The sequence below is a fragment of the Pristis pectinata genome, chromosome 4, assembly GCF_009764475.1.
Source record: "Pristis pectinata isolate sPriPec2 chromosome 4, sPriPec2.1.pri, whole genome shotgun sequence".
Classification (NCBI taxonomy): Eukaryota; Metazoa; Chordata; class Chondrichthyes; order Rhinopristiformes; family Pristidae; genus Pristis; species Pristis pectinata.
In genome coordinates, this window is record NC_067408.1 from 29,894,835 (window position 1) to 29,921,585 (window position 26,751).

At 36.5% G+C, this 26,751-nt stretch overlaps 1 protein-coding gene across 9 annotated transcripts in view; it reads right to left on the bottom strand.

The window, feature by feature from the left end:
• The window catches only part of LOC127569008 (mitogen-activated protein kinase 9), a 62,388-nt gene that overhangs the window by 25,591 nt on the left and 10,046 nt on the right, over nt 1-26,751 (bottom strand). For 8 of the 9 annotated variants that reach the window (XR_007956123.1, XR_007956124.1, XM_052013250.1 and 5 more), the window contains 9 exons: nt 19,318-19,481; nt 18,413-18,542; nt 17,357-17,415; nt 17,106-17,244; nt 16,650-16,815; nt 14,082-14,153; nt 10,616-10,798; nt 10,023-10,147; nt 1,162-1,225 (listed from right to left, as the gene is read on the bottom strand). Coding sequence is in view for 7 of the 9 variants with exons in the window: in XM_052013245.1 (XP_051869205.1) it covers nt 1,162-1,225; nt 10,023-10,147; nt 10,616-10,798; nt 14,082-14,153; nt 16,650-16,815; nt 17,106-17,244; nt 17,357-17,415; nt 18,413-18,542; nt 19,318-19,481 (1,102 nt within the window). In the remaining 2 variants the exon portion in view is untranslated. Of the gene's footprint in view, nt 1-1,161; nt 1,226-10,022; nt 10,148-10,615; nt 10,799-14,081; nt 14,154-14,399; nt 14,472-16,649; nt 16,816-17,105; nt 17,245-17,356; nt 17,416-18,412; nt 18,543-19,317; nt 19,482-26,751 lie in introns of all 9 variants that reach the window. The other variant, XM_052013246.1, reaches the window with a different exon arrangement.

The window sequence follows — 26,751 nt, forward strand, 5'->3', positions numbered from 1 at the left end:
AGAAAGAAACCTGCTGAGCAAGAGAGTTAGAAATGGAGGTGAGGGGAGAGTGGGGTTGTGCTAATAATAAACCCAGTTTCAGTGCCTTCAAGGTCTCTCCAGACAATTGAACTGGTCTTATACCAGGGTGATTCTAGACTACCGTGACAGATTAGGGAAGTAGAAGAACTGAGATATCAAAAAGAAACTACATAACAGAAAATTAAAATACCAGTCCCAATTAAAAAAACAGCACAAATAATTAAACATTAAAGTTGAGAAGCCAAAGTACCAGATGTCATTCCAGGAGTGGAAAGATTTATATCCAGAACCCAAAACAGTTGTGCACTAAAGGTACTATCCTAGAAATTCAGCTCTGTAGGGAACATTTGGTTATCTTAGCTAGAAAAAGTTATCTTAAATCATAAAGGAATTAAACAGCTGGGGCAAGTCATGACAGTCAAGATATGCAAATTAGTCTATATGGCAGAAAAATTCAAAAAATAAAACAGGCAATGCTCCAGACATTAAAATAGCACAGTAAAAACAGGGAACTAGTTGGTGGCGTTATTCCTATAGCTTAAACAAAACCGTATTTACTCTACAATAGATGACAAGTGCTGGAATACAAAGGTGTTGAAAAAATGGCAATGGATGACCTTGAACAGAATTACAATCAAGAGCTCAAGAGAACTACCAGCATAAAAGCTATTATTTAACTGTATTACCAAGTTTGAGCCACTATAAACAAGGAGAGAAATCTTTCATACTTAGCATCTCTTTTAAAATCCATTTGACAAAACTAGAATGTATTCATTGAATTGTTAAACTAAGTTTTCATTTTTAGAGATATGTTAAGACAATGTTGATGGTAGTATATTGAATTACATTTCCTTGCAATTGTGGGAGCAATTATTTTTAAACAAATATCTATCAATCATGCCCCTGAAATTGAAAATGATCTACCCGAGTTCTTAGGCCATTTCATTCTAGAATTTCATGATAAAGAAGTGATTTGAACAGGATTAACAATGCAGAACCAGCTTGATGTTTAAATAAAATGTGTGCAAATTTAAGAACTTTTTAAAAAATAAAACACGAGATATGAAGTTTCAGTACAAGACAACAGAGCTCAAGAGTGACTGGAATAACAATGCTTAAGTATAACATATGAATATTTACCTTTCCATTCCTCTATAGTGTGCTCTCTTTCTTCCAACTGTTTGTCGTATATCTGTGGAGGGGGCTATTGCACAAAGCAAAACATTATTAGCATAAATGAGTACATCAAAGGTTGTACAATAAGCATAATACTACATGTTAAAACACAAATCTTACACCTGCATAATACTTGATTGTAATTATAGCTCAACAGTTGGTTTTAACTATTAATCACACAAGTACTCAAAAACCACAGAAGTTCACAGATTACAAGAAGTTATTGCTTACAAATGGTCTGATTAGGTTTTTGAAAACACATTGAAGGATGCAGAGGATCAGTGATTTTTTTCAGACCATTAACTATCTAATGTATCATGCTAAATCTTGTGCTGGCTAGCCTGCAGTTCCATAGTGAACTTGGTAGAGTGACTTGCCAGTGCAACTGATCTCCTCTCTGCTACTGGAATTAACACCAAGTCCAGAGCAGCCAGATGCAATGTGCATATGGCCTTACTGCTTTACAACAGCAGACACAACTGGTGTATTAGCATTGCCTTATCGAGTTGAATGGGGCTGCCCACCTTGATTGAAAAGGTTAGTACGTAATAAGTTTTTTTTTCCTTTATCTTATTCTGTTTTAAGGCTTTCAATTAATTTCTTCAAGCAAAGTATATCCATCATTTTAAATTTTAAAATAATTTTTACTTCCTAATTACAATGAACCAGACTTTGTCACAATTCCTGTAAACATACTGAACCTCCACTAGGACAAAACCAACAGAAGACCTTAACATCAACTCCAAACACTATGGCATAATTTCAGACATGGACAAGGAAACCTTTCCCCATTTACCACCCACTGCAATGCTTCAGCTGATAAATCGGTGCTCCTCTATTTAGAGCATCTGCATGTAGTACTGTTACGTACCAGCAACAATAGAAACACAACGAGCCATGTATAAGTGTTAGATCTATTTATTAATAACTACTTGTAGAACATTCCCAACCTCAATGTTAGCAGGGCTCAGCACTAAATGATGAGACAGAAGCATTTTACCATGCTTGGCCATTGGTGCCAAGTGAATGATCCATCCTAACCTTCTCCCAGGGTCCCCTTGATCAAAGCAGCCAATTTTCAGCCTATTTGATTCACTTCACATGACATCCAGAAGTGACTCAAAACAATGGATATGACACCCTTTACTTGAGAAAGGCTATAGTGCCAAGACAATATTTCAGCTGTAGTAATAAAATCAATGTTCCAGATCTAGCTGTGCCTCTGGCCAAGATGTTCCTGTGCAAATACAATATTGACATCTATCTGACAATGTGTAAATGTCCTGGCCATTAAGATTAGGCAGAATAATATCTGGCTAATTATCACCTTATCTGCCTATAAAGTTATAGCAGGTGTCATTGACAATGCTGTCAAGTGGCACACTGCTCTCCCACTAACTGCTCACTAATGCCCAGTTTGGATTTTGCCAGAACCATAGGGGTCAGGCTTCATCCAAATATGGACCGCCAGTTCCAGATGCAAGGTAAAAGCGAGTATCTTTGACATCAAGGCTGCATTTGACTAACTGTGGCATCAAGGGAAGATGACCATGATTGTTAGAGGTCAATATCCCAACCCAGAACATGATTGCAGGAGTTCCTCAGGACAGTATCCTTGACCCAACTATCTTTAGCTGCTTCGTCAAAAACCTTCCATAACGTCAGGTAGGGGATGTCCGCTAATAATTACATTCACAGCACCTCAGAAAATTAAGCAGTTCATGTCTGTATGCAGAAAATATGCAGGAATGGGCTGTTAAGAAGGGATTGGGAGAAATAGGCTTCAATTCATTAGGATACTGGCACCACTGGGGAAAGAGGGTGCTGTTCCATTGGAACAGGCTGAGACTAATGACCAAGTGAATCAAATAACTGGAGCTGTAGATAACACTTCAAACTGAATAGTGTGAAGCCAATGTGCTCTGGGAAAGGGAATATAGAAATTTAAAGAGAACAGATGGAAAAAAAAAGTGACAGGTAGAAAAACTGGCAATGATAAACAGGGTTGTCAAGAAGGGACAGTGCAAACAAGCACAAGGGTATGCTTCCAATCAGAGTCATAGCAGAAAAGAAATAGCATCAAATCAACTACAGTTCATTATTCGAACTTGTACAGCACTTATTGCAAGATAATAAATTAATGGCACAAGGAAATAAATGAGAATTATCTATTAGCCATTACAGAGACCTGGTTACAATGTGATCAAGGTTGGCAAATTAAATATTCCAGCATACTTAACTTTTTAAAAGAGCAAGACAAAATGGAAAAAAAATGAAAGGGTAATCCCAACATTAAAAAATGGGATAAAAAGCCTCAGCTCATAATCGGTAATTAAAATCACTTTTGGTGGAGCCTAGAAACAGCTAGGGGCAGAAAACATTGGTAGGAATTGTATTATGTTATAGGCCCTCAAACAGTAGTGGCAATGCACAGCATTGTATAAATCAGACAATTAGAGGTGCATACAAGGATAATGCAATAATCATGGGGGACTTTAATTTATATGTATACTGAGCAAAACAAAAGCAGTAATACTGTGCAGGATGAATTTAAAGAGTGTGTAATTTGTTAGGAATCAACAAGGGAGCAGGCTATTTTAGATCTGCTATTGTGTAATTGAGAGTTAAATGATGATCTGGTAGTTAGGAGGCCTTCAGGGAATTGTGATCATAATATGACATAGTTTTGTACAAAAAATTAATGGTGATTTAATTTGAAATTAGAATCTGAAAAAAGCAAACTATAAAGGCATGAGGTGTGAGTTGCCTAGGTTGATTGAGAAACCACATTAAAATAAGTGACAGGAAACAAGCAATGGTCAACTTTTAAAGAATTAATGCTTTGTGAACTTAGCAATTTTTTGAAGGGCAAAAATAAAGGCAACAGGAAGAGTTATGCAATCATGACCAAAACTGAAGTAATACCAGATTGAAGGAAAAAAAGAGTATAATGTGCCAAGAAAAGTTAGCACCAAGGATTGGGAAAATCAGAAATTGACAAAGGAGATCCAAAGGACTAAAAGAGAGAGTATGAGAGTAGACTAGAAAGAAACAAAGACAGAGTTTCCATAGGTACAGTATGTGAAAGGGAAAAGATTAGCTAAAATTAATATGGAACTCTTTCACATTGAGACTAAAGAAACAATATTGGTGAAGAAAAATGCAGAGAAATTAAACAAATATTTTATGTCTGTTTTCATTAAAGACACAAAAACCTTCCTGGACCTAGGGGACAACTAGAGGTTGTGGGCTGTTATGTTTTGAAAGTGGTTGTTATTGAAAAAGTGATGTACTCCCAGAAAAGCTTGACCCACTGCAATTCGCCTACCGCTGAAACAGGTCTATGGCGGACACCATCTCCCTGGCCCTACACTCATCTCTGGAGCATCTGGACAGTAAAGACACCTACGTTAGACTACTGTTTGACCACATCTCCGCCTTCAATACTATAATTCCAGGCAAACTCATATCCAAATTCCTAGACCTGGGACTCAACACCTCCCTTTGCAACTGGATCGTTGACTTCTCGACCAACAGACCACAATCAGCAAGGATAGGCAGCAATACATCCACCATGATTATTCTCAACACTGGTGCCCCACAAGGTTGCATTCTCAGCCCCATACTCTACTCCCTATACACTCATGACTGTGTGGCCACATCCTGCTCTAACTCCATCTTCAAGTTTGTAGATGATACCACCGCAGTGGGCCGTATCTCAAAGAACGATGAGTCAGAGTACAGGAAGGAGATAGAGACCTTAGTGACATGGCCATGACATCAACCTTTCCTCAATATCAGCAAAACAAAAGAGCTGGTCATTGACTTAAGAAAGGGGGGGGGGGCAGTGCACATGCTCCTGTCGACATCAATGGTGCTGAGGTCGAGAGCTTCAAGTTCCTAGGAATGAACAGCACCAATAGCCTGTCCTGGTCCAACCACATTGATGCCACAGCCAAGAAAGCTCAGCAGCACTTCTACTTCCTCAGAAGGCTAAAGAAATTTGGCATGTCCCCTTTGACACTCACCAATTTTTAAATCTATGCACCATAGAAAGCATCCTATCTGGATGCATCATGGCTTGGTATGATAACTGCTCTGCCTGGGACCACAAGAAACTGCAGAGAGTTGTGAACATAGCTTAGCGCATCATAGAAACCAGCCTCTCCTCCATGGACTCTGTCTATACTTCTCACTGCCTTGGTAATAATCAAAGACACTACCCAACCCAGATATTCTCTCTTCTCCCATCGGACAGAAGATACAAAAGCCTGAAAGCACGTACCACCAGGGTCAAGGACAGCTTTTATCCTGCTGTTATAAGACAATTGAACGGTTCCCTAGTACGATAAAATGGACTCTTGACCTCACAATCTACCTCATTATGACCTTGCACCTTATTGTCTACCTACACTGCACTTTCTCTGCAGCTGTGACACTTTATTCTGCATTCTGTATTGTTTTACCTTGTACTACTTCAAAGCACTGTGTAATGAATTGATCTGTATGAATGGTATGCAAGACAAATTTTTCACTGTACCTCGGTACAAGTGACAATAATAAACCAATTCAATAGTGGATGTTGTCTTCCAAAATTCTTCAAAATCCAAAATAGTTTCCACAGATTGAAACGTAACATAGTCCCACTACTTAAGCATGAAGCAAAATGGAAAGAAAACCAGGAACAATAGACCATTGAGCCTGACATTAGTATTGGGAGTTGCTAGAATTTATTATTAAGAAAATGGTAACAGGACATGGATTGAGTAGTGTCAACATGGATTTATGAAAGGAAAAAAAAAATTACATTTGACAAATCTGTTAGTTTTCTTGAGGTTTTGAATGGAAGAATAAGGGAAAAACAACTGAAAAGGTGTATTTAGACTCTAAGAAGACCTTTGGTAAGGTAGCACATGAAAGATTATTAAACAGAATTAAAGGACTCAAAATTAAAGTCACTTACTGGTGTGGATTGAGGACTGGTCAATGGACAGAATAGAAAAAAAAAGGGGAATATGAAATCCACTCTATCCAGACCCCTCATCATTTTATACACTTCCATCAGATGTCTCCTCAGCCTCCCACCCCCCCCCCCCCCCCCCCCCCCCGAAGGAAACAATCCCAGCCTCTCCAATCTAAGCTTGTAACTGCAGTCCCTCATCCTAGGAATCATTCTCATAAATCTCCTGCAGACCCTCTCCAATACCTCTACATCCTAACGAGGTAACTGGAACTGAACACAGTTGCACAAGGCTGCACCAGTGTTCCACTAAGGTTCACCCAAAGCTTCCTTGCTTTTATACTCTGTGCCTCCACTGATGGAGAATAAGAATTGTGTATCTTATTAACCACTTTCTCAACCCAACCTGCCAATTTCAATGACTAGTGTTCTCGTATCCCCAGGTCCCTCTATCCTGCACCCCTTTTAAAACATTTTTTTTTTTGTCTCCCCTCATTCCTCCTACCAAAAAGAATCATCACACATTTTTCCACATTAAACTACTGTTACGGACTAGGTTACTATTGGTGAATGTCCCTTTATGATAGAGGTGTGTGTGTGTGTGGTTACAACAACAGAAGATAAAGGACGTAATGACGTTTTTGAAGCAGTCAGTCGGAATTGGAGGGGGAGCCTGCTAGTTTCTATAGTAATGGATGAGAAACAGTAACTGTGCCTGTCACTAAAATCCACGTATGGATTTTTGGAGTAATCTGGTGGAGTTCACTTTGTTGTTGACCTGTAGAAGGAAACAGGTATGTGTGTGGATGGCCACGATTCGAGTGCCTTTCGGGGTGAGGCAGATGCGGTGGAGTGGTCACTGCTGAGTAAACACTGAGGTGTTGTTTGGGTTCCAAAGTGGAACATTTAGATTTCGTAATTACTCTCTATTTTCTCTCTACATCCACGTTTTGTCTTCAGTGAACAGTGGTTTTGCAGAAGCCTTTACTCACGTTTCACCTTACAGCTTGCTGAACTGAACTTTGAAAACTATTCCTGGACTTGGAGTTTGAGAGCTTGCCACACACACACACACACACACTAAGAGTTTAGTTTTTGGGGTTAATGTTTAAGACTTAACATTTTTACTTCTAAAATTTTTACTTTTATTTTTCTTATCATAAGTAGTTATTAATAAAGTAGTTTTAAACACTTATACATGACTCGGAGTGTTTCTTTTGTTGCTGGTTCGTAACACTGCATCTGCCATACATCTCTCATTCAATCAGCCTTTTTATATCCTGCTGCAATTTACCACTATCATTTTCACAGTTCATTATACTGACAAGTTTTGTGTCATTTGCAAATTTAGAAATTGTGGCTTGCACCAAGTGTCAGTCATTAATATGGATTTGAAAAAAAACAATGGCCCTAACATTGATCCCTAGGAATGTCTCCATTTAGCTTTCTCCAAAATTTACCTTGACCGTCCATTATCTGTAAATTAGCCAAAGTTGAAGCACGTGGCATAAAAAGGACATTATCCTTTTTATGCCATGTGCTTCAACTTTGTTGATGTCTTATGCAGTACTTATGAAAAGTCTTCTTGAAGTTCATGGACATCATATCAACTATGTTACCCAACTCTATTCATTACATCATAAAATGCTATCAAGTTAGTTAAACACAACTTGCCTTTAATAAATCTGAGGTGGCTTGCTTTAATTAATCCAGTTTTCTTCAGGGGTCAATTGATCTTGCGCTCGATCAAAGCTTTCCCACCACTGAGGTTCAACTGACTAGCCTGCAGTTGCTATGCTTACCCTCATTCCCTTTTTGAACAAGGGAGTAACCATTTGCAACTCTTCAATCCTCTAGCACCACCCTGTATCCCATCTGGTCCTGGTAATTACCTACTTTTCAGTCAACTTTTCTAATATCTCTATGCTATTAATATTTAATGTATTGAGTGTCTCAGACTAGAAACACAGTTGTACTAGCCTCAAATAATACAAAAGTCAGTCAGAGACTGACCATCCTGCAGAAAGTGACTTGCCTCCTGACACACCAAAGCCTTTTGATCATGTATATGGAACAAGTGAGAAACACGATGGAAAAACTCTCCAACATGTACATATGCGGAGTCAACAATTGCAACTGTAGTTTCTCACCTTGATTATTTCAATAGCACCTTCCAAAACCTCCAACCAACTATTATATCAGCTAGGCAGACAACTGCATATGGGGGAAAACCACCATCAAGCTAGTCATCATCCTGACTGGAAAATATATTCTTCTTCTTTTATTGTCAAGGATAAATCCTGGAACTCCCTCTAGCTTAGAGAGTCTTCTGGAACCAACTTCACCAGAAGGTCTGCAGTGCTTCCATCACCATCATGAGGCAATTAAGGTGAGACAATAAATGCTAGCCTTGCCAGTGACATCCAAAAATTAATGTTAGCTAAAAACCTACAGCCTGTCCTACTGGTAGATATCACCAATGGTCTCTTGAACACCAAGGGAAAGATTCCCTGAAATATGCCTCAGTCACTCATGCCTTGATTCTGGGGTGTTTTTAGCACTTGTATCTCTCTTTTACAATGACAACTATGAGGAAATGGCATGAATACTTATCCACCTTCAGAAACAGAGAGAACAACAGAGGTTTTCTCACAGTAAACTAATTCAATCACTTTTAACTTTCCACCCTCTATGGGGTGAGATATCTGCTACAGTTTGTATTGGTTTACTCTTATTCAACATAATGTTTATTCCAGCTTCCAAAGATAACTTTACACATTTACTGGAAACAACTGGACAAGTCAATCACTGCAACTAGCCAACAAGGATTCTTTTATTAATCTATAAATGTTTGTAGAATGGCAATTGTGAAATGCACTGAAGCAGTTGTAATAGCCCCCTGCTACCTTTTGCAAGCCACAAGGTCAGAGCTGACAGACCAATATTTTTGTTTTAATGACCTCACCTGTAGGGTCAAGTATGTCTTTGGTTGTATCACTTTTTATCAGCAGTTATTGTGGTTTCTTTATCAAATTGTGCCTTTTGTAGAGTTTCTAGAACATAGTGTTCAACAAAGACCTCAGTTTGTTAGCCCGTTCAATAATATTTTCCAACTTTATTACTGATAGAAAAGTGCTGATGAGATTTACTAGTCAGAATATTTTGACATTTGGCAATGTGCCATGGGGTCATTGATAACCATATGAAATGAAACAATATTTGCATTTTTCTTTATGTTTTTAGTATTAGAGCTTCTGTTTCTTATTCAGCCTGTGCGGTTTTTAAATTTATTACATGCAAATTATACACAAACAGCATTATCATAACCAATTCAGTTAACCTCTGCTTAGGTTGGCTACAGTCCTTGATAGTTAAAGTGACAACTCTACAAATTTGTGGTAACTGTTTTGAAAAGAATAAATTTGACACCTCAAACCTCCAGCCGGCACCTCATTTCCAAACAGGCAGGATTATTTCTTATGCCTTGAAGGTCATCTACATTGACATACTACACAACCTTTATGCTATTAAAGAGCAAACTTTGATCTTGAAAAATTACTGAAAACAAACTTATTAGTATGAAATTTATATCTATTTATAAGGTGATAAGACAGCCCCAGTAAATAGTTAACTGATTTGTTCCAGTTAGTTACCAGTGGATGCTAACATGCCAAGTAGTCTTGTTGCTTGTGAGAAAATCCAGTATTGTTGAATGGGTTAAAAAATGTGCATCCAAAAGGTACGTTAGGGAAGAACTCTTTTCAATCCTACATTTTACTGTACTTGAATAACACACTACGTAAAGCAGACGTGAGACAATCAATCATTAGTTTAAAAAAGCTATGATCAAAAATAGTTTGCTTACTGCTTCTACTTCAGAAGGATCATACCAGACAGAAATATATGGATGCTGTAAGGCATCATCCACGGAAATTCTCCTGTCAGGATCAATCACTAGCATCTTTGAGAGAAGATCTCTGGCCTGACTTACTGCAAATTAATAGAACATACACCGTTTAATGGCTGGCATTTTTATCATTTACTCATTTTACATATCATGTGCTCTTCAACTGAACACTGAAGGATTCCTTTTGCACCAAGCTTTCAATAAATCTACACATTAATACAATGACCATAGAGGAAATGTGCCCTAAAGAAATTATTCATAGACTTCATTGTGCAAAATATATCTGCCTCCTTTTAAAAATTTTGGTTACAAAATTCCAAAACAAAAATCACAAATAACAAAATTAATTACTATTCCCATAACGTCACCAATTTGAAATATCTTATTTTCATATGGTAATATTTCATTTGTTACTGTATACTGCTGATAATATTATACTCTATTTCAGCAACTGATTTACAAGTAGATTTATTTCAGGTATTTTTGTGAAGTATTAAAACACAAGCACATTTGAACTTGATTTAAGTACTATTTTAAAAAGCAAACCATACCTTTTAACTTGTCTCGCTCAGAATCTGCTGGAAAAACCCAATCTGGAAATAATATTTCAAAACCAAGCCCTGGATATTTCGGCCTATTCTCTACATAATTTCGTACAGTTGGCTGCAATTTCTTCATGAACTCTGCAGATGGTGTTCCTAGCTGTTCAATGACTTTATTCCACTGGTCAATATCTGTGCTAACTGGTTCAGGAAAACAGGTTAACAAGATTTCAAGCCCGCAAGCTTTTTGTTTTTAAAAGTTATTTGTAGTGTAATCAGTTTTATTAATCAACTTTAAAATGGCCTCATTACTCTCTCATTTGCTTTCTGCTTGGACTTTCAACCTTGAAACACAATATTTAACTAAAATAAATGTTTTGAATTGCATACTCCAAGTGAAATAAAACATTTAGGGAGAGACCAGTACTAAACTTAAACTTCATTTAGTAAATTTTTTAAGGCTTCTAAACAATTCTGCATCGAAAAGCTTTAGATTTCATTCACATTTAGAGCCATGGACAAAAAATATATGAATTTATAAAGAAAAGATACAAGACAATGCAAGTTACAGAAAATTACAAATTTATAAAGCAATTAAGAATCAAGGTTAGCTTCAAGTATAACTTCAAAATGTTAATTTTAGCTCACGATCAATTAGGGTAACTGACATTGGACATGTTTAAAATATCCCTTTCACTTCAAGTATTGCTCTTTATAATTCAAATATGGCTCTCCACCAAATGCAGAAACCTATTTTATAAATAGCAATCCTGATAATACAAAATTAATTGTTCAAGTAAAGCATTAGCTTTAAAATTGCAAAAAGAGTGAAGGAATTAAGTTTCTATATTTTAGCTCTGAAGGAGAAAGTTTGTATAGACTGTATCTATGCAATTAGCCTTTTCAATACAATGAAAATGCTGGAAATAAAAAAATTATGTTGGCAGTTACCAGTACTAAGGGGTTACATAAGCATGGACCATAAGCCTATTTACACCTGCCTCAAACATGCATTACTCTTTTCAGCAACAGTTTAACTTTTTAAGGCATCTTTAATACGACCAGACATTCCAAAGTACTTCATAACATTTGACCCAAAGTGGATTCTGTAGCAAAGAAACCATCAGAACAGAAGTTTAAGGATGTAAAAACAGAAAATGCTTGAAATATTCAGATCAAGCAGCATCTGTGGAGAGAGAAATAGAGTTAATACTTCTGGTTGATGATTTTTCCATTAGAAGTAGGAAAGGTTAGGTATCAAGCATGTTTTAAGTTACACTCCACCCCATCACAGACATTCCCTTTGTTCTCTCCACTCTTCTTCCTTCCCTGTAACTACTTTTTTCTAGTTCTAATGAAAAGTTATGACCCAAAACATTAATAGTTTTTCTCTCCACTGATGTAGCCTGACCTATGTCATTATTTTAGATTTCTAGCATCAGCACTTGTTGCTTTTCCATTAGTATAAAGGATGTCATTAAAAGAAAGAATTTCTGCACATGTATCCCAGATGGCAAATCTGCTAAAAAAAAGTGCTGATGGATGTACAGAAGCCATTGGAAAACACATTCAGAGTTATTTTAGGTTTCTATGATTAACTTGATTGGATGTGTTTGGAAAAGAGTGAGGTCCAATGCCCTTGCAGCCCTATGAAAGTCTAGCACTGGATGGCTAAAGCCATCTTATGCCAGATATGATCATCTCCACACCTCTTAGAATCAAGATAGAAAATGTAGGGGCCATTCTGAGCATGCAAATAGGATGGAAAAGAGGAAAAAAAAGTTTTACATGGACAAGGCTGTTTTATGTATTGTACCTTAACAGAGGAAAATAAACATGTAAAATTATTTTTTTCATTTTATGATATTGAAAACACATCTGATGAAACAAATCACTGAGTTTGAGGGATCAAAGATTGAATCTTTTAGCTTCTTTTAATAGCACAATAATAAGAAATTCTGCAATTAAAACTCTCCCAATAATTATCTTGTTTTATTGCTCTTGGGAAGAGGCATAGCACAATCATTTTAAGCCCTCCAGGAGTTGAGTAAAAACTAATTATTACATTTCAGAGCACCAGAGATTCTATACAGCAGAAAAAGATCATCTTTCTCTTATCAATTCCCTTATGTCTGTCTAAGGAAATAAGTTTCAATCTATTTCATATTTACATTATGTTATTGCATCACCCAAAACAAAGATCAAATAGTTTGAACTAATAAAGAGTGTCTAAATGTTCTGCCAGCATTGCTTACCTTAGCCAATATTTGAAATAGGGCAAATTAAATAATATTCCTCATCAAATCAAGAGAATATTTCAGTGACAATCGGAGAATGTACTGCAACAGTACTGCACAATGCATTGAACATTAGCCAGTAATCTAAGCAGATTACAATACCCAACAATACGTAAACATTGGGAATTTACTGCTACTATATAATGCCATCGGGTTACTAGTTTTAATTCTTAAAGATACAAATTTTATCTTGGAATTCCTAAATACTTGCAATTTCTTTCAACTAATCATTAGACAGGAAAGTGGCAATGACATATAATTACAACTATATCGATATGATCAAACAACAGCATAAAACATGATTAAAGATACATTAATGTTTTAAGAAATGATATGGAATCAATATCAATGCTCTGCACAATCAGTGGCTTACATGCATGTTAGAAGAAACATTCAAAAGCAAACTAAGCAATACAATTAGAAATGATTGTTGATAAATTTTATATGGAAAAAAGCATACATCAACAGGGAAAGCTAATGAATAAAAGTATAACAAACTCAAGCTTTAAGAAACAAAAAGTGGTCTTAATATAATTTTTTTTAGACAAAACCCAAAAATATGGTTTTTCTATTGCTATTACTTGCCACCTTTAAGGGTGAATTGTGAAATCTTATTGAAGTTATACTAAACTCAAATGGGAAACTTACGATTTACATTTTTACAAAACTAAAATTATTTGCATGAAAAGCCTTCAAATGTAGTAAATGTCAAAACCTTCAAATAAATTAATAGCATCAAAAATCTTCTACAATCTTAAATGCAACAATTTATGCACAAAATACAATTTCTAAAAAACAAATTGATTTTTTTTCAATTAATTAGGTCAACCTAACATTTGGCTAAATCAAGTTCTTTCTGTGTGCGCCAATTTGCTTCAGAAACTACTGCTTACTTAATTTTGTTGGACAAACATTTTTTAAACAGCAAAAGTTATGATCCATGTGGGAAAGGAGAATTTTAATTTACTTAGCAGAGGTATTAATGTCATGCATGTTAATAGATTAAAGAAAAACACATACAGAGAGCTTCACAAGAAAACATTCAAGAATGGCAAACGAAAATAACCTCTTTTTTCACCTTAAAACATCTATTTTTGGTCCTCAAAATGAGGGAAAGAAATGGTCTTTTTGCCTCAACATGTATGACTCTGGATTCGGAAATGGCTGGGGAAGGATACGATCAGTGCCTTGGAATAGCACAGAACCTTTCAGCATTTCTCCCATGATGCACCCCACTGACCAGATATCAACTGAAAATAAAATGAAATGATGGATAATTAACATGCCTGTCAGAAAATAAAAACCAACAACAATAAAAAATGTATTGAAATTTACATAATGTGACAAATGACAAGGAATATATCAATTTGAGCATTAAGACATTGCAGGTTCTGGGAAATGCATAGCAGCAAGCCCAGTATGCTTTCATATTATGTATTTTTTTTAAACACTTAATGTGGATGAACAAACATGTATTTTTGTATGTACAAGGATACAATCCCTTCCAGGGAACAGGATTTTGTGGAGCACCATTTCTCCCATAATGCAACCAACAGACCATAAATCCACTGTATGGTTTACGTGGGCAAGATTAACAACAAAAAAAAGAAAAGAAAATTCTATTTAACATGTCACTGAGCAACTGCACAAAAAACAATCAAAGGGCAACAATGGCACAATTCATCAGTCCTGCTATGGATCACTGAGAACTTCAATTGTGTTATGATACATGGTTTTATTATTTGAATAACAAGCTTCATGCATTTGCAAGTCTTTATATAAGATGCATATCAGATTATACTACTTTGACAAGTAATGGATCATTGGATATTAAGAGTTGAATTTTATAGCAAAGATTCTGAATTTTAATTTCAGAAATAGTTTAAGAATTTCTAAATCTACTTGCATCTAGCTTTGAAAGTTTTGAACCAGACACTAATTAAGTTTGTTTTCTTCTACATTATGCCTACCTATTCTGCAAGTTATATTTTTGAAGAAAAAATACAAAGAAAATAAAAAAAGGTGTGCTTCCAACTCAGTTGCAATTTAGCAAATAATTCAGCTGCGATACTACATGGCAAAGAACTGAGTAATATGGGAAGGTCATTTTTACTGATGTCATGGACATTACAAATGTATCATGCTGTATCACTTTTATTTAAAAGTTCATTAAGCCCACAGCCCATTATTGGCAACCATTAAGAACCATCATTTTTTTCAGTTAACTATTTTTTTGGAACCATTTTAAAGTCTGATCCTTTTAAAAATATTCTACTAAAGGTCAATTTCAATTTACACGGGTGAATCAGATTACCAATTACTGGAGAAATCCACATTAATATTATTTCCCTATTCCTTCCACACTAGTTGAAGAAATTGCACTGCTGGCTGCCTAAAGGGGTGCTATAAATTTGATAGTGTCTTGTGCTTAGTTAAATTAAGAGATGTAGACTCATCATTTATTTAAAAAAAAGAGCTAGAGAAATACTGGGTTGATTTGAACTATTTGAGCAATCCTTCTGGCCACCCACTCAATAGCACTGCTGGATATCCCACACAAAGCTGGAATTCATTACCTGCCATTAATATGAGCATCAAATGGAAAAGCTTGCTGCAGCATGTCATGTCTAAGGCCTTTGCAATCTGAGGCATACTGGGATTGACCTGCCCAGAATCAAGAGAGATTGGGCTTATTGTGATGGGGAAATCTGGGGCACTCTTATTTGCATTATTCCCATGCTTTTGGCCCTAGTGAGTTTTAAACTGGTTTCAATCCTCTTAAGTTGTACTATCATTCCATATATTTATCTCTTAGTATGATAATTGAGCTCTGGTGTACATCATAGAGTCTAAAATTGAATATTAAAACAACAATCCAGCTGAACCAATTGAACACTAAAGCTTTTTTTTTCTGGACTGGGAGCAGGAAAAAATGTGTACATCCTCACCAGCATCCTGATTTTCAGGAAGTCATTGCCACAATTCAGAGTTCAGTAGAGTTGGTGTAAATATCCCCCAAAACTTCTGAATTCATTTTCGTTCTGATAAGCTGTTTAATATTTATTTCAACAACACATTCTGATGAACTGGACTAATTAGTAACTTTAACAATAAGCTATTTCAATTGGGTACATTAGAAATATTCAATACAAAATACTGAGGTGGATAAAACTTCAAAGCATGGCAGAGAAGAAAATCCTAGAGAGGAAGTGCTAATGCAAGAGAGCATGGAACAGAGTTTCAAAATCTTGCCTGGGTGCAAGACTGTGGGGCATGCTTTTCATTTTCACAATGCCAGTTACGTTCAATTCTACACCCTTGTTTTTACACTGAATTAATAAAACTAAGCCATACAGATTACAACATTTATTTGCTGCTTTCAGCTGAATAAGCTTATCATAACCAGACCAGAACTTAAGTGCTACTTGTGGACTGAGTAACAATTTCAAGAGAGTTATAGCTAAAAAGGTTAACACTGAACATTCTTGTTGAAAAGTATATGTGGGAGTGTATTAACTGAATAGACCAGACTTAGTTGTGATGTCTGCCAGAAATCAAAGAGCCAATTGCCAACACACTGAGAATGGAAACTGGGGTGATCTTATGCAACACTTTTGGCAATAGGGTACACAATAATTCAACAAGAATTAACACCTGCAGGAGAAAAAGGGGCAAAAATGACTAAAGAGCGTCTCAGGAATACAATTTGTGTCCTGTAAGTAACACATCTTGCAAGAAAACCTTACCATTTTCTTTGTATCCCATTCCTAGGATAACTTCAGGTGCTCTATAATATCGTGTCACTACATATGGTGTCATCATAAAATTAGTACAGGCAGTCCTTGCCAGTCCAAAATCTAGAATTTTCAGAGTGCAGTCTGACTTTACTACTATGTTGCTGGGTTTCAAATCCTATTGTAAACAAGAGAAAACACCTGAAACATTTAAAAAGATAACATGCAGGCATTCACCAACTTAAAATTGTTTGTAACAAGTAAACAATTCAATTCTTTAATAGTATGACTAAGAACATATTATGTTACAAACTGGCTTCCTGTATCATTAATAGGTTATGAGGTGTTTACAAAAGATGCAATAAAACTTAACAGTTTTGGAGAGAGAATTAGGATTTTTGTTTTCACAACAACACATTTTTAGAAGATTATTCAAAAACAGAATAAATTAAAACCCTGAGTACCTACTCTGTGGATAATGCCAGCTGAGTGAAGGTGTTTAATACCACATAACATCTGGTAAAGAAGGTAGGACATTCTCTCATGGTCTAGCTCCATATGGATAACCTGGCACAAGTTGGCATCCATCAACTCCATAACCAAGTAACTACAAGATACAGAATTAAAGATACAACCTTTACGAACTTCACAAGAAACTATTCCTCTGCAACTAAAATTTAGAATCTATTACTTTTGTCAAATTTTACTCAAATACTTACACATCTTGGAATTCTTCTAAAGACTTCTGTGGTGTAAATACATTCAATAAACTAATAATCTGCAAGAAGAATTTTAAGTTATCAGCTTTGTAGGCAAAGATTTATTCTTTATGTACAGTACAAGAGTCTTTATTTTGTCAATAAACCAAGCATTAGCAAAAAGTTCCTGGCTGCTCAACGAAGTAAACATTATAGTACAACTTTAACCCTCAAAGTATTCAACAGTTTGCTATGCAAAATTATGTCCAGTTTACATTCAGAATGCAATGTATACACTATTTTTAATCATTCTCATTGAATCACATTTTTAAAGAAAAATCATTTAATTTTACTTGAACTTCTGTTACAGATGAAAATAACCATCAACTCTGTTATAATTAATTTAAACTGATTCTTTGAAGTGGGAGTATCTTTTCACATATATATTCAGGGAACTAGGTCAAATGAATTCCTACAATTAAATTTTATACATTTAAATAAAAACACATTACTAGATAGCCACAGATAATATAACATACAATTAAAAACCTCACTGAATTTTAAAAACTGCAAAATGCATGACACACACCCATCACAATTTTAGAATGAGCCATTGCAAAATAGAAATTGTCCTCAGTGACTCGAGCTAAATATGCACATATATCGTGTGGCAATTTAAAATCTTTATGAAATTTGGTTCCATTGAAACCAATGGAATTCAATATCTAAAGGGGAGTACAGTGCACAATACTACATATGCAAGTTTAGCACAAACCATCAAGGTCAAAGTTTTATCATTTGCTGTTTGTTCCCCCTTTTCTTAAGCTGGGCATAGATGAAATGATGCTATTAGTATAATTTTTGTTTGATGAATTTGCCAGTTGTGTTTCATTTAGTTGATTTATCTTTGCAGTGAGAATCAAACCATATAAAACACAATACTACAGTGTTTCATATTGATACATATCAATGCAGTGGCACAAGAATGTGTAATATTTAATACTGCTTTAATCTAATTTTAAATGCTCAACATATTTAATCCTCTTAGATACTAGAACACACAAAAACGTTGCTCACATTTTTATGATTTACACATTTTAGAAGAACAAGCTCCCTGTAAGCTCTCTTGGCATGAGTTTGGTTCTGAAAAGGTCTGCTGAGTTTCTTAACAGCAACACTTCCATCAAGTATACAATCAAATGCAGCACTGTAATTCAAAAAAAAGTTTAAATAAATCTTCTACTATTCAAAAGCCAGAAAACAAAGTCACAATATCAGCATCCAAGTAGTTTACACAATAGACTTAATAAATATAAAAATTAACTTTTAAATTATAATTTCAGCAATATGTTCTGAAGAGTGCACTGCAGAATAACTTGCACGTCCTTTCCACTGCCTTCATAATTTTGAATAGATTGATTTGGAGACATGCAAAGTGAAAATGACAAAACAAGCCAATTAATGAAAATCCAAGTACAACCTACATGATATAGAGAGAAGCCTAGAAAAAGACAATTGCGATATCTGACATCTAAATGATATGTCGTGAAAACAACAATGAGATGAAAATATACTTTCAAAATTGTATGACAGAACAGTGGATTTTAGTTCTCAGATTTACTTGAAAAACTGCATTTCCATTTTAATGGCACATTGCTGAACATGAACCAATTTCTAATCATCCACAATGAAGATGAACTGAGATGCAAATGACTGGAAAAAAGAACAAAGATGAAAGGGACTGGGTATTGCCAAGCCAGGGACTGGGGATTGCCAAGAGTAAATGAACATTTAAGAGAGAGGGGATAAAGAAAAAGAGGACAGGCACAAGACCATGAGAGCATACAAGTGAAAGTGAACCATCAGATAAGCAGAACATACATAAAAATAAGGGCAAGATTATGCACAACTGAATAGGGCCCTTCATGAATTTATATAAAGCAAATGATTCCAACTGTGGGACCTGCATGATATACACTTACCAAACAATCCCTTGTGCCCCCGAACCTATGGGCTTCAACGACTGGTATCGCTTAAGAACCGTGAAGGTGGAATCACCAACTTGTACACTGTAGAATCCTGTTTCACTGTTAATTTCACTCATGATGTAGTGTTTTTTTTGCAACAGAATCTTTATCGCGAAGTCCTGGACAAAAAAATACACAAAAACTCAGCTATCACAAGGATTGAATGCCAATATAATTTTACTGTTTGAATTCAATTTTTAACTTTTTGAATGAAAAGTAAGCATCTACCTGCAACTGAAGAACAGTTAACTAGTTCAAATATCAGCAAGATCCTTACTGAAAAATCATGGTTTGATAGGATACAATATGCAAGAAAAATTACCACCCCACCTCCTCATCCACCCTCTCTCTTAGAGTTAGCCAAAAGTATCTTTTACTCTGCAATCCTTCCCCCTCCCCATATCCATCCTCAACATTAGCTAAACATTGATAGAAAAGGCTGGTGCAGCAGCAAGTATAACAAATACTGGAAAGTTGATGCATGTCCACTGCAATTGGAATACATGTTCCGGCCACCAATCACATCTTCCCCTCCCCACTCACTCAATGACTCCCTGGTTCACTCCTCCCTATCCATCCACGCCTCCCCACCCCCAACACTCTCCTGCAACCAGAGGTGTAACACCTGCCCCTACACCTCTTCCCTCACCAACATCCAGGTCAGACTAAGATTTGCGTGCACCTCATCCAACCCAGTCAGCTGTATTCAGTGCTCTTCATATAGCGTCATCTTCAATCCGTGAAACCAAGCGTAGACTAGGTGAACATTTTGCAGAACACGTATGCTCTGTCTGCAATGGCCATCCTGACCTCCTGGTTGCAGTCCTCAGCCTTCTCCACTGCCAGGGTGAAGGCAAACACAAAGTAGGGTAGTCTACAACCTGAAGTAGAATGAAGAGCACGTTTTCCAATTTCAGGTAACCCACAATTCCTGTGCGCCTCTCTCTCCCCTCCTGGTCCCCTCCCCCGTCACTCAGTTTCATTTCCCTCTCCCACCTGGTTCCATCTGCCTATCACTCACACACTTCTTCCCCCCTCCCCCAACATGCTCCATCTGGTTCCACTTATCACCTTCCTTACTTATCAGATTCCAGTATGTGTAGACTTGTCTCCACTTCCACCCTCACTTCCTCCACCTGGCTGCATCTGCTCCCTTTCTTCTCTCTGTCTCTACCCATCACCCACCATCTCCCGACTCCACCACCCCCCATCCCTGCTCCACCATCTCCCTCCTCATCTGGTTCCATCCATTGTCTGCCAGCCCCTGCCTTAATCCTCCCTCTCACCACTTTACACTGGCTACCTCCCCTCTACACTCTATGTCCTGATGCAGGGTCTTGACCTGAAACATCGACTGTCCTTTTGTCTCCACGGATGTCGCTTGATCCACTGAGTTTCTCTACAGTTTATTTTTTTGCTCCAGATTCCAGCCTCTACAGTCTCTCTTATGTCAGCTGGCACACTAATCTGGATGTCAGATCTCAAACCACAAATTAGATCATCAATGGCCTTCATTTGCTCAGTACTAGAATTTTTGACATTACCAAGGTCACCAATAAAACCATTGTCAGAAATTCCCTTTTGATAGCATACAATAGATAAAAATGAATAAATGTACTTAATTTCAGACTCAAGTCTAACTACATTATGTTTTATTGACTAAGATTGGCTGGAAATTTCCTTTGCAGTAACTTCACTGTGGTAAACAGACTAAAATTGTTTTAGAAACTGTATTTACACCAACGAAAAGAACTTCAAAACAATTCATTTTTCATTTGACAGCAAGGAGAAAAGCTGTATACTGCAGGAGGACTTCACTGGACAGGTTAGTTGGGCAGAAAAGTAGCATATAGAATTCAATTAAGAGAAGCAAATGCGAGATAATGCATTTGGGGAAGGGCAACAAGGCAATAGAAAACACAATAAAAAGGAGGATACTTAAGTTGTGGAATAACAAAGGAAACTTGGCAATCATTTGCATTTTGCTAGAAGTTGATACTTTGCTTATTCCTAACATCATGTTGACAATGATGATAGGGCTGTCCTGCAGAATATCCCATCAACTATCTCTGATTCTGTCAGCATAAGTAGCAGACTAACTTAGCAACTGGAAGAGCATAGTTAAGTTTACATAGTGCTCCCCCCCCCCCCCCCCCCACCGCCGTTATAGCCATTCAGGCAACAGTAATTCACCACTACAGAATTCACTAATCAGTAGCCAAAAATTGAGATACAGATAAAAATTTGCTCTTATAGAATTTGCATGAAGAAAAAGTAAATAACTAAACATAAACTTTATACTTTTCAACTTGCATTTCTTGGTGCATGCACAGATGAATCATTTTCCAGTAACACAACCTCCCTGTAGTATGAATTCAAGCTTCTGGTCATTTACGACATGGTACCAAAAAACTGGAGCACTGAAGTTTTTTGAATTATCACAAAAAAAACTGGTTCACTGGCATTCTTCAAGTCTGTGCTGCAGCCTATCCCATGGCAGCAAACTATTACAGAAGAGGCAAAAACAATAACTGCATCTTGCCAACACTGCTCACACCTAGAGAATAAATAAGATTTAAAAAATTGTTTGTACAGTTGTGAAGCTTAAGGATGAAACAACTATTTCCTGGAACTTGTTTAACTATGACTTTTGTGATTTCAAATTAAAAATATGTCTAAGCTTTACAGAAGTTATTTGTGGCTGGTAGCAAGACAAACTACAAACAGGGAACTTGGAGTCATGCTTCTCACAGGAGCTAAATAGTCTACTCTTGTTTTTATTAATGTTTAACTGAAATCATGAGCAGCAATGTGCTGCAAAACTGAAATAGTCATCTTGGATGCCTATACTGATGCTGCTCAACTAGAACTCTGACCCCTGCAACACTGGGTGCTCATCACTAATTTGGAAATGATACACCATACTCATGAATACAAGGTTGAAAATATAAAGATTACACACAAGTAAACATAACCTGTATAAAATCAATACTTCTCATAACTTAAGCAAAGCAATTCACTGGACTTAATGTCTTTAGAAATGTAGTAGGAATGTCACTTCTTTTCACGTGTCACACTGCGGTGTCACATTTTCAATGCAGATTATTTACTAATAAATTGCCGGCAGCTGAATGAATGACAAAGGAAATCAGTTCCAGTTCAATGCAAACGACTGCCAGACATACAATAATTACTGAAAAGGAAAAACAACCAAATTACTGAAAAAGACAGAAATACTCCACCTTTTGTTTTCCTTAGGTCTGTAATATGGATAGAAGGATAGGATTACTGCGACAAAAACATTAGGAACTTCCCATTTCACAGCACACTATGTTATGTTTCTCAGAAGACTTCAGCACCTCAAACAGCTGGTTTGAAATTCACGTCTTCCCTACAGTTAACATTTCTTGTTAAAAAAAGATGACAAAAGGGAACTTATGCAGACAGTCCCTTCATACATCTCTATGACATCTCTATGATTGTCAGCACAAGTAGCAGATTAACTCAGCAAATGGAAAGGCATTGTTATCTCATGATAGGAAAGGCTAAAAAGTCCTTTCATAATTATTTGGATAAAGAAGACATACGAGACACCTTTATGAATCCAATTCAAGTTTCTTCTCTAGTTCTAAAAATAACTATACGGCATTTAAAAAATTTTCTTGCATAAATTACCTTCACTTATGTTTCTTTTTGCCTATAAAATGTAATATTGACAGATTACAGTAGGTTACAGCATGAGCAAAAAGGTCTGCTTTCCCCATTCTTCAGCAATCACTGTCCACTAAATGCATAGCACCTGTCCATTCAGTTTCCCGAATTGCACATTTCAACCCTTCTATTTGTTTATTTGTCTAAGCTATCACTATCCCCCAGAAGCATAATGTTCCTTCCAAACAGTGACCCAAACCCACCAATTGTTCACTTGGTACAGTTGCAAAACTGAAATGTTCTACTTCAAGTATTCACCACATGGTTCCAGTTCCTAGGGTGGCAAACTATCTTCACGCAGATTTTACACTTGTGAAGAAGTAATATGAACACATCAGTCATAAAAGTTCGTTTGCTGGAACTCACGCATCATTTATGGAAACTATGAAAAATAATGCTTACCAGCACCTGTGGTGAACACATTCCATCCTTAGCTTAAAATAAGTACTTTAACTGATATAATAGGACTCCATAATTGGTTCAACCAGATTATCCCAAAGACCTGGCTTTGATAATTCTTAAAATATACCCTGACAGTAAATTATTGCCTCCAGGCAGGCCTTGCTCCATAGTCCTTTGATAGCTTTTGAATATGCAGATGGGATAGCAGGCATCTCATCAATGAATTATCTGAAGCAGCTTTAATTCTCAACACTAGCCTTAAAGAGTAAAGTATGGGAGGCACCAATGAGTTCAAATTCTCAAACACTTAAAAGTGAAAGGATACATTAATAAAGCTAAGAACAAAAGGTATCCCAAGTCTTACCCACACCATACAAGGCTTAGAAAGGAGAACTGCTAAAGCAGTATGAATTATTAATTAAACTTCAGTTTGATGAACCTAATTCAATAACATTATCAAGGCCTTAGAAGACACAAAGGAGATTTGATTCATCACATTAGAAATAATTGGGGCTGTCTTCATCAAAACATCAAACAGCTAACAAGAATAAGCTTTATTAAAAGTAGTTTTAGTTTTAGGGAGCAGGATTGGGGGAATTCAACAGCTGCTAAAATCCAAACAGATCCAAGTCGGAAACTTCCAAAATTATTCAAAATAAAAATAAACAACGAAACATTTCAGTAAAAGCAAATATTTAAAAATGAACTAAAATATGAACATTTACCTCAAGACCTTAGCTATTAACATTCATTAAAATAAATAATGCCCTGCATTGTCCAATGTAGCCAAAGTTGTCCTAAAGGATTCTCCACCATAAGTGGTGTGGAATTTCTGCACATCCATTCTCCCATGCGAGTCAACGAGGACTTTTTTTTAAAGAGTGTAGTCAAAGAAACACCAGCCAGCAGCTGGGAGAAAATTAGGACCTTCTTGCAAGCAACTGCAGAAATGCTGAAATTGTTGGCAATTACTGGGAAATTTCAGCATTTCTCCACAAAAGCCAAACCAAGGGGAAAGTGAATTTCTGAAGATGTTAATGTTTGGCCATACATGCCAAAGGAATTTTATGAAAGCAAGCCAATGGAAGTTGTGCCTTTGAAATCCTTTTCTAGTCATCCATCTTTGTATCCGTGAGATTTAACGTTTGCAGATTGCACACACCAGGATTTCCAACCAGTGCTCAAGACCTCAAACATTCAGATCTTTCAGTTGCCTTATTAAGAATTCCCCAAAATACTGCCCAGGCTGAATGGAGGGAAGATGTTTCTACTGGCTGAGGAGTCTAAATGCTTGGCTCACCATCTCAGAATAAAAGCTACAGGAATGATAAGAAATTTCTTCAAGCAGAGGTTGGTGTATCATTAGAATTCTCTACCTTAGAGAGCTACGGAAGTTCAGTCATCAAATTCATTCAAAACAGAAATCAATAAAGTTGTACATATTAAAGGAATTGGAGGTTGCTACTTTTCTGCACTGAGGTTGCAGATTGGCCATTAACTTCAAGGGCCAAATGGCTATCTCCTGCTCCTATTTCCTCTGTTTTTTTTTATAAATGTCAATGACCATCATGATTATGAGTTACAAAGTAATCTAACGTTGAAGTGACTCCAATGTAGACTTGGCCTCCATAGAATTGTCAGTATCTAAAACGAACATTAACTCGGATCCTGAGTAAGCCCAGAGTCAATTTTCTTGATTAGGAACTGTTGTTCCTCCATTCAAGAGAGAACACCTTCAGAATATATACATTGCAAAAAGAGAAAATTAGCAATCAGGATAATTTACTGAAATTCAACTGTTGATTATAAAAACAATGATGCAATATTCAGTTAAGGCAGGAATGACAACAATTATGAATAAGAGTAATGATACAGATGAAATCAGTTACCTTCAATTATAACTCATTCTGGTCTGAAACTAGCTATAGATGAATCAGTCACCACAGTGATATGGCTCTAGAGAGAAGGCATCAGATTCCTAGAACATTGGGCCCAATTCTGGGGCAGGAGGACCTGTTCTAAACATCTCGATGTAACTGGGATTAATATTCTCACAGAATGCTTCATGACTGTGATTTGGGAATATTTAAAGTATAAGGGATGGGCTCTAGCACGCATCACTAGAAATTGTGAGGCAGCACTGATCGAGGAAGATGTTATTATGCTGGACAGGGAGTGTGTCCTTGAGGTATTAAGAGCAGAATCCATTTGGTTAGAGTTAAGAAGCAAGGAGGGCACTGTCAAACACCTGGGGTTATTCAATACACTACCAGAAAGGGAGGTAAAGGAACAAATCTGCTAGGAAATTACAAACCCCTGTGTGGAGTGGAAATATTGGGAGACATTAACTAATGCAATAATGTTAGAGTATAGGGTAAAGGAGGTGAGAATTTTAAAAAATATATCGTGGAGAATTTCCCTCACATTTTCAGCTCTAAGATGACACAAGATGTGAAATGCAATTGCTGCAAGATTCATGAAACAGAATCAATCAGGACTTTCAAAACAAAATTGGATAGACACCCATGGGAGAATAATGCACAGGGCTACCAAGAAAGAGGGGTTAAATAAGTCTAACAGAATTGTTCAACACAAGAGCAGACTATGGGCAAGTCAGCCTCCTCCTATGCTGTTATCTTTTAATATAATGATTAAAAAGCAGTATTTCAAAAAGGAATGCTCTTCTAATTTCACTACTTCCCCTCCCCCCCCATAGGAAGAGTTGTCTACAACAGGTCTTAATAAATCCAATTACATAGCACATTCTCCACACACTTACTTCCTCTAGAGCACACTATTCATCAATGACTTATGCACTGTTTCCACATCTGGTGCAATTTCTCAGATGAATCTTCAAGAACAATGCCACCCCAACTTCATAAGCGAGATCTTTCTATGGCATAAATCTGCCACAAAAGGTGACTGTAACAAGACCCACTCACGAAAGTGCTTTTTAAAAGAAAAAGCTAAATGCCACCTCAACTGGAATAAAACAATTATTTAAATAGATATATCCAGAAATATTCAGCATAAAGCAGCATAAATTAAGAGTTAATATAAATAGAAGATTAAAAACAATTAACAGCATACAAAAACAAAAATCACAAAACTAAGACATTAGTCCATTGCAAGTATTTCTCTCCTTTGAAATTAATGTAGAGAATGTTCCTCTGTCAAATGCGAACAACATATTCATTTGAGCAAGTACTGGGGAACTACTGTAATTCTGCACTCCTTCTCTGGAATCCATTAGAATTCACCAGCAGACCGTAGATG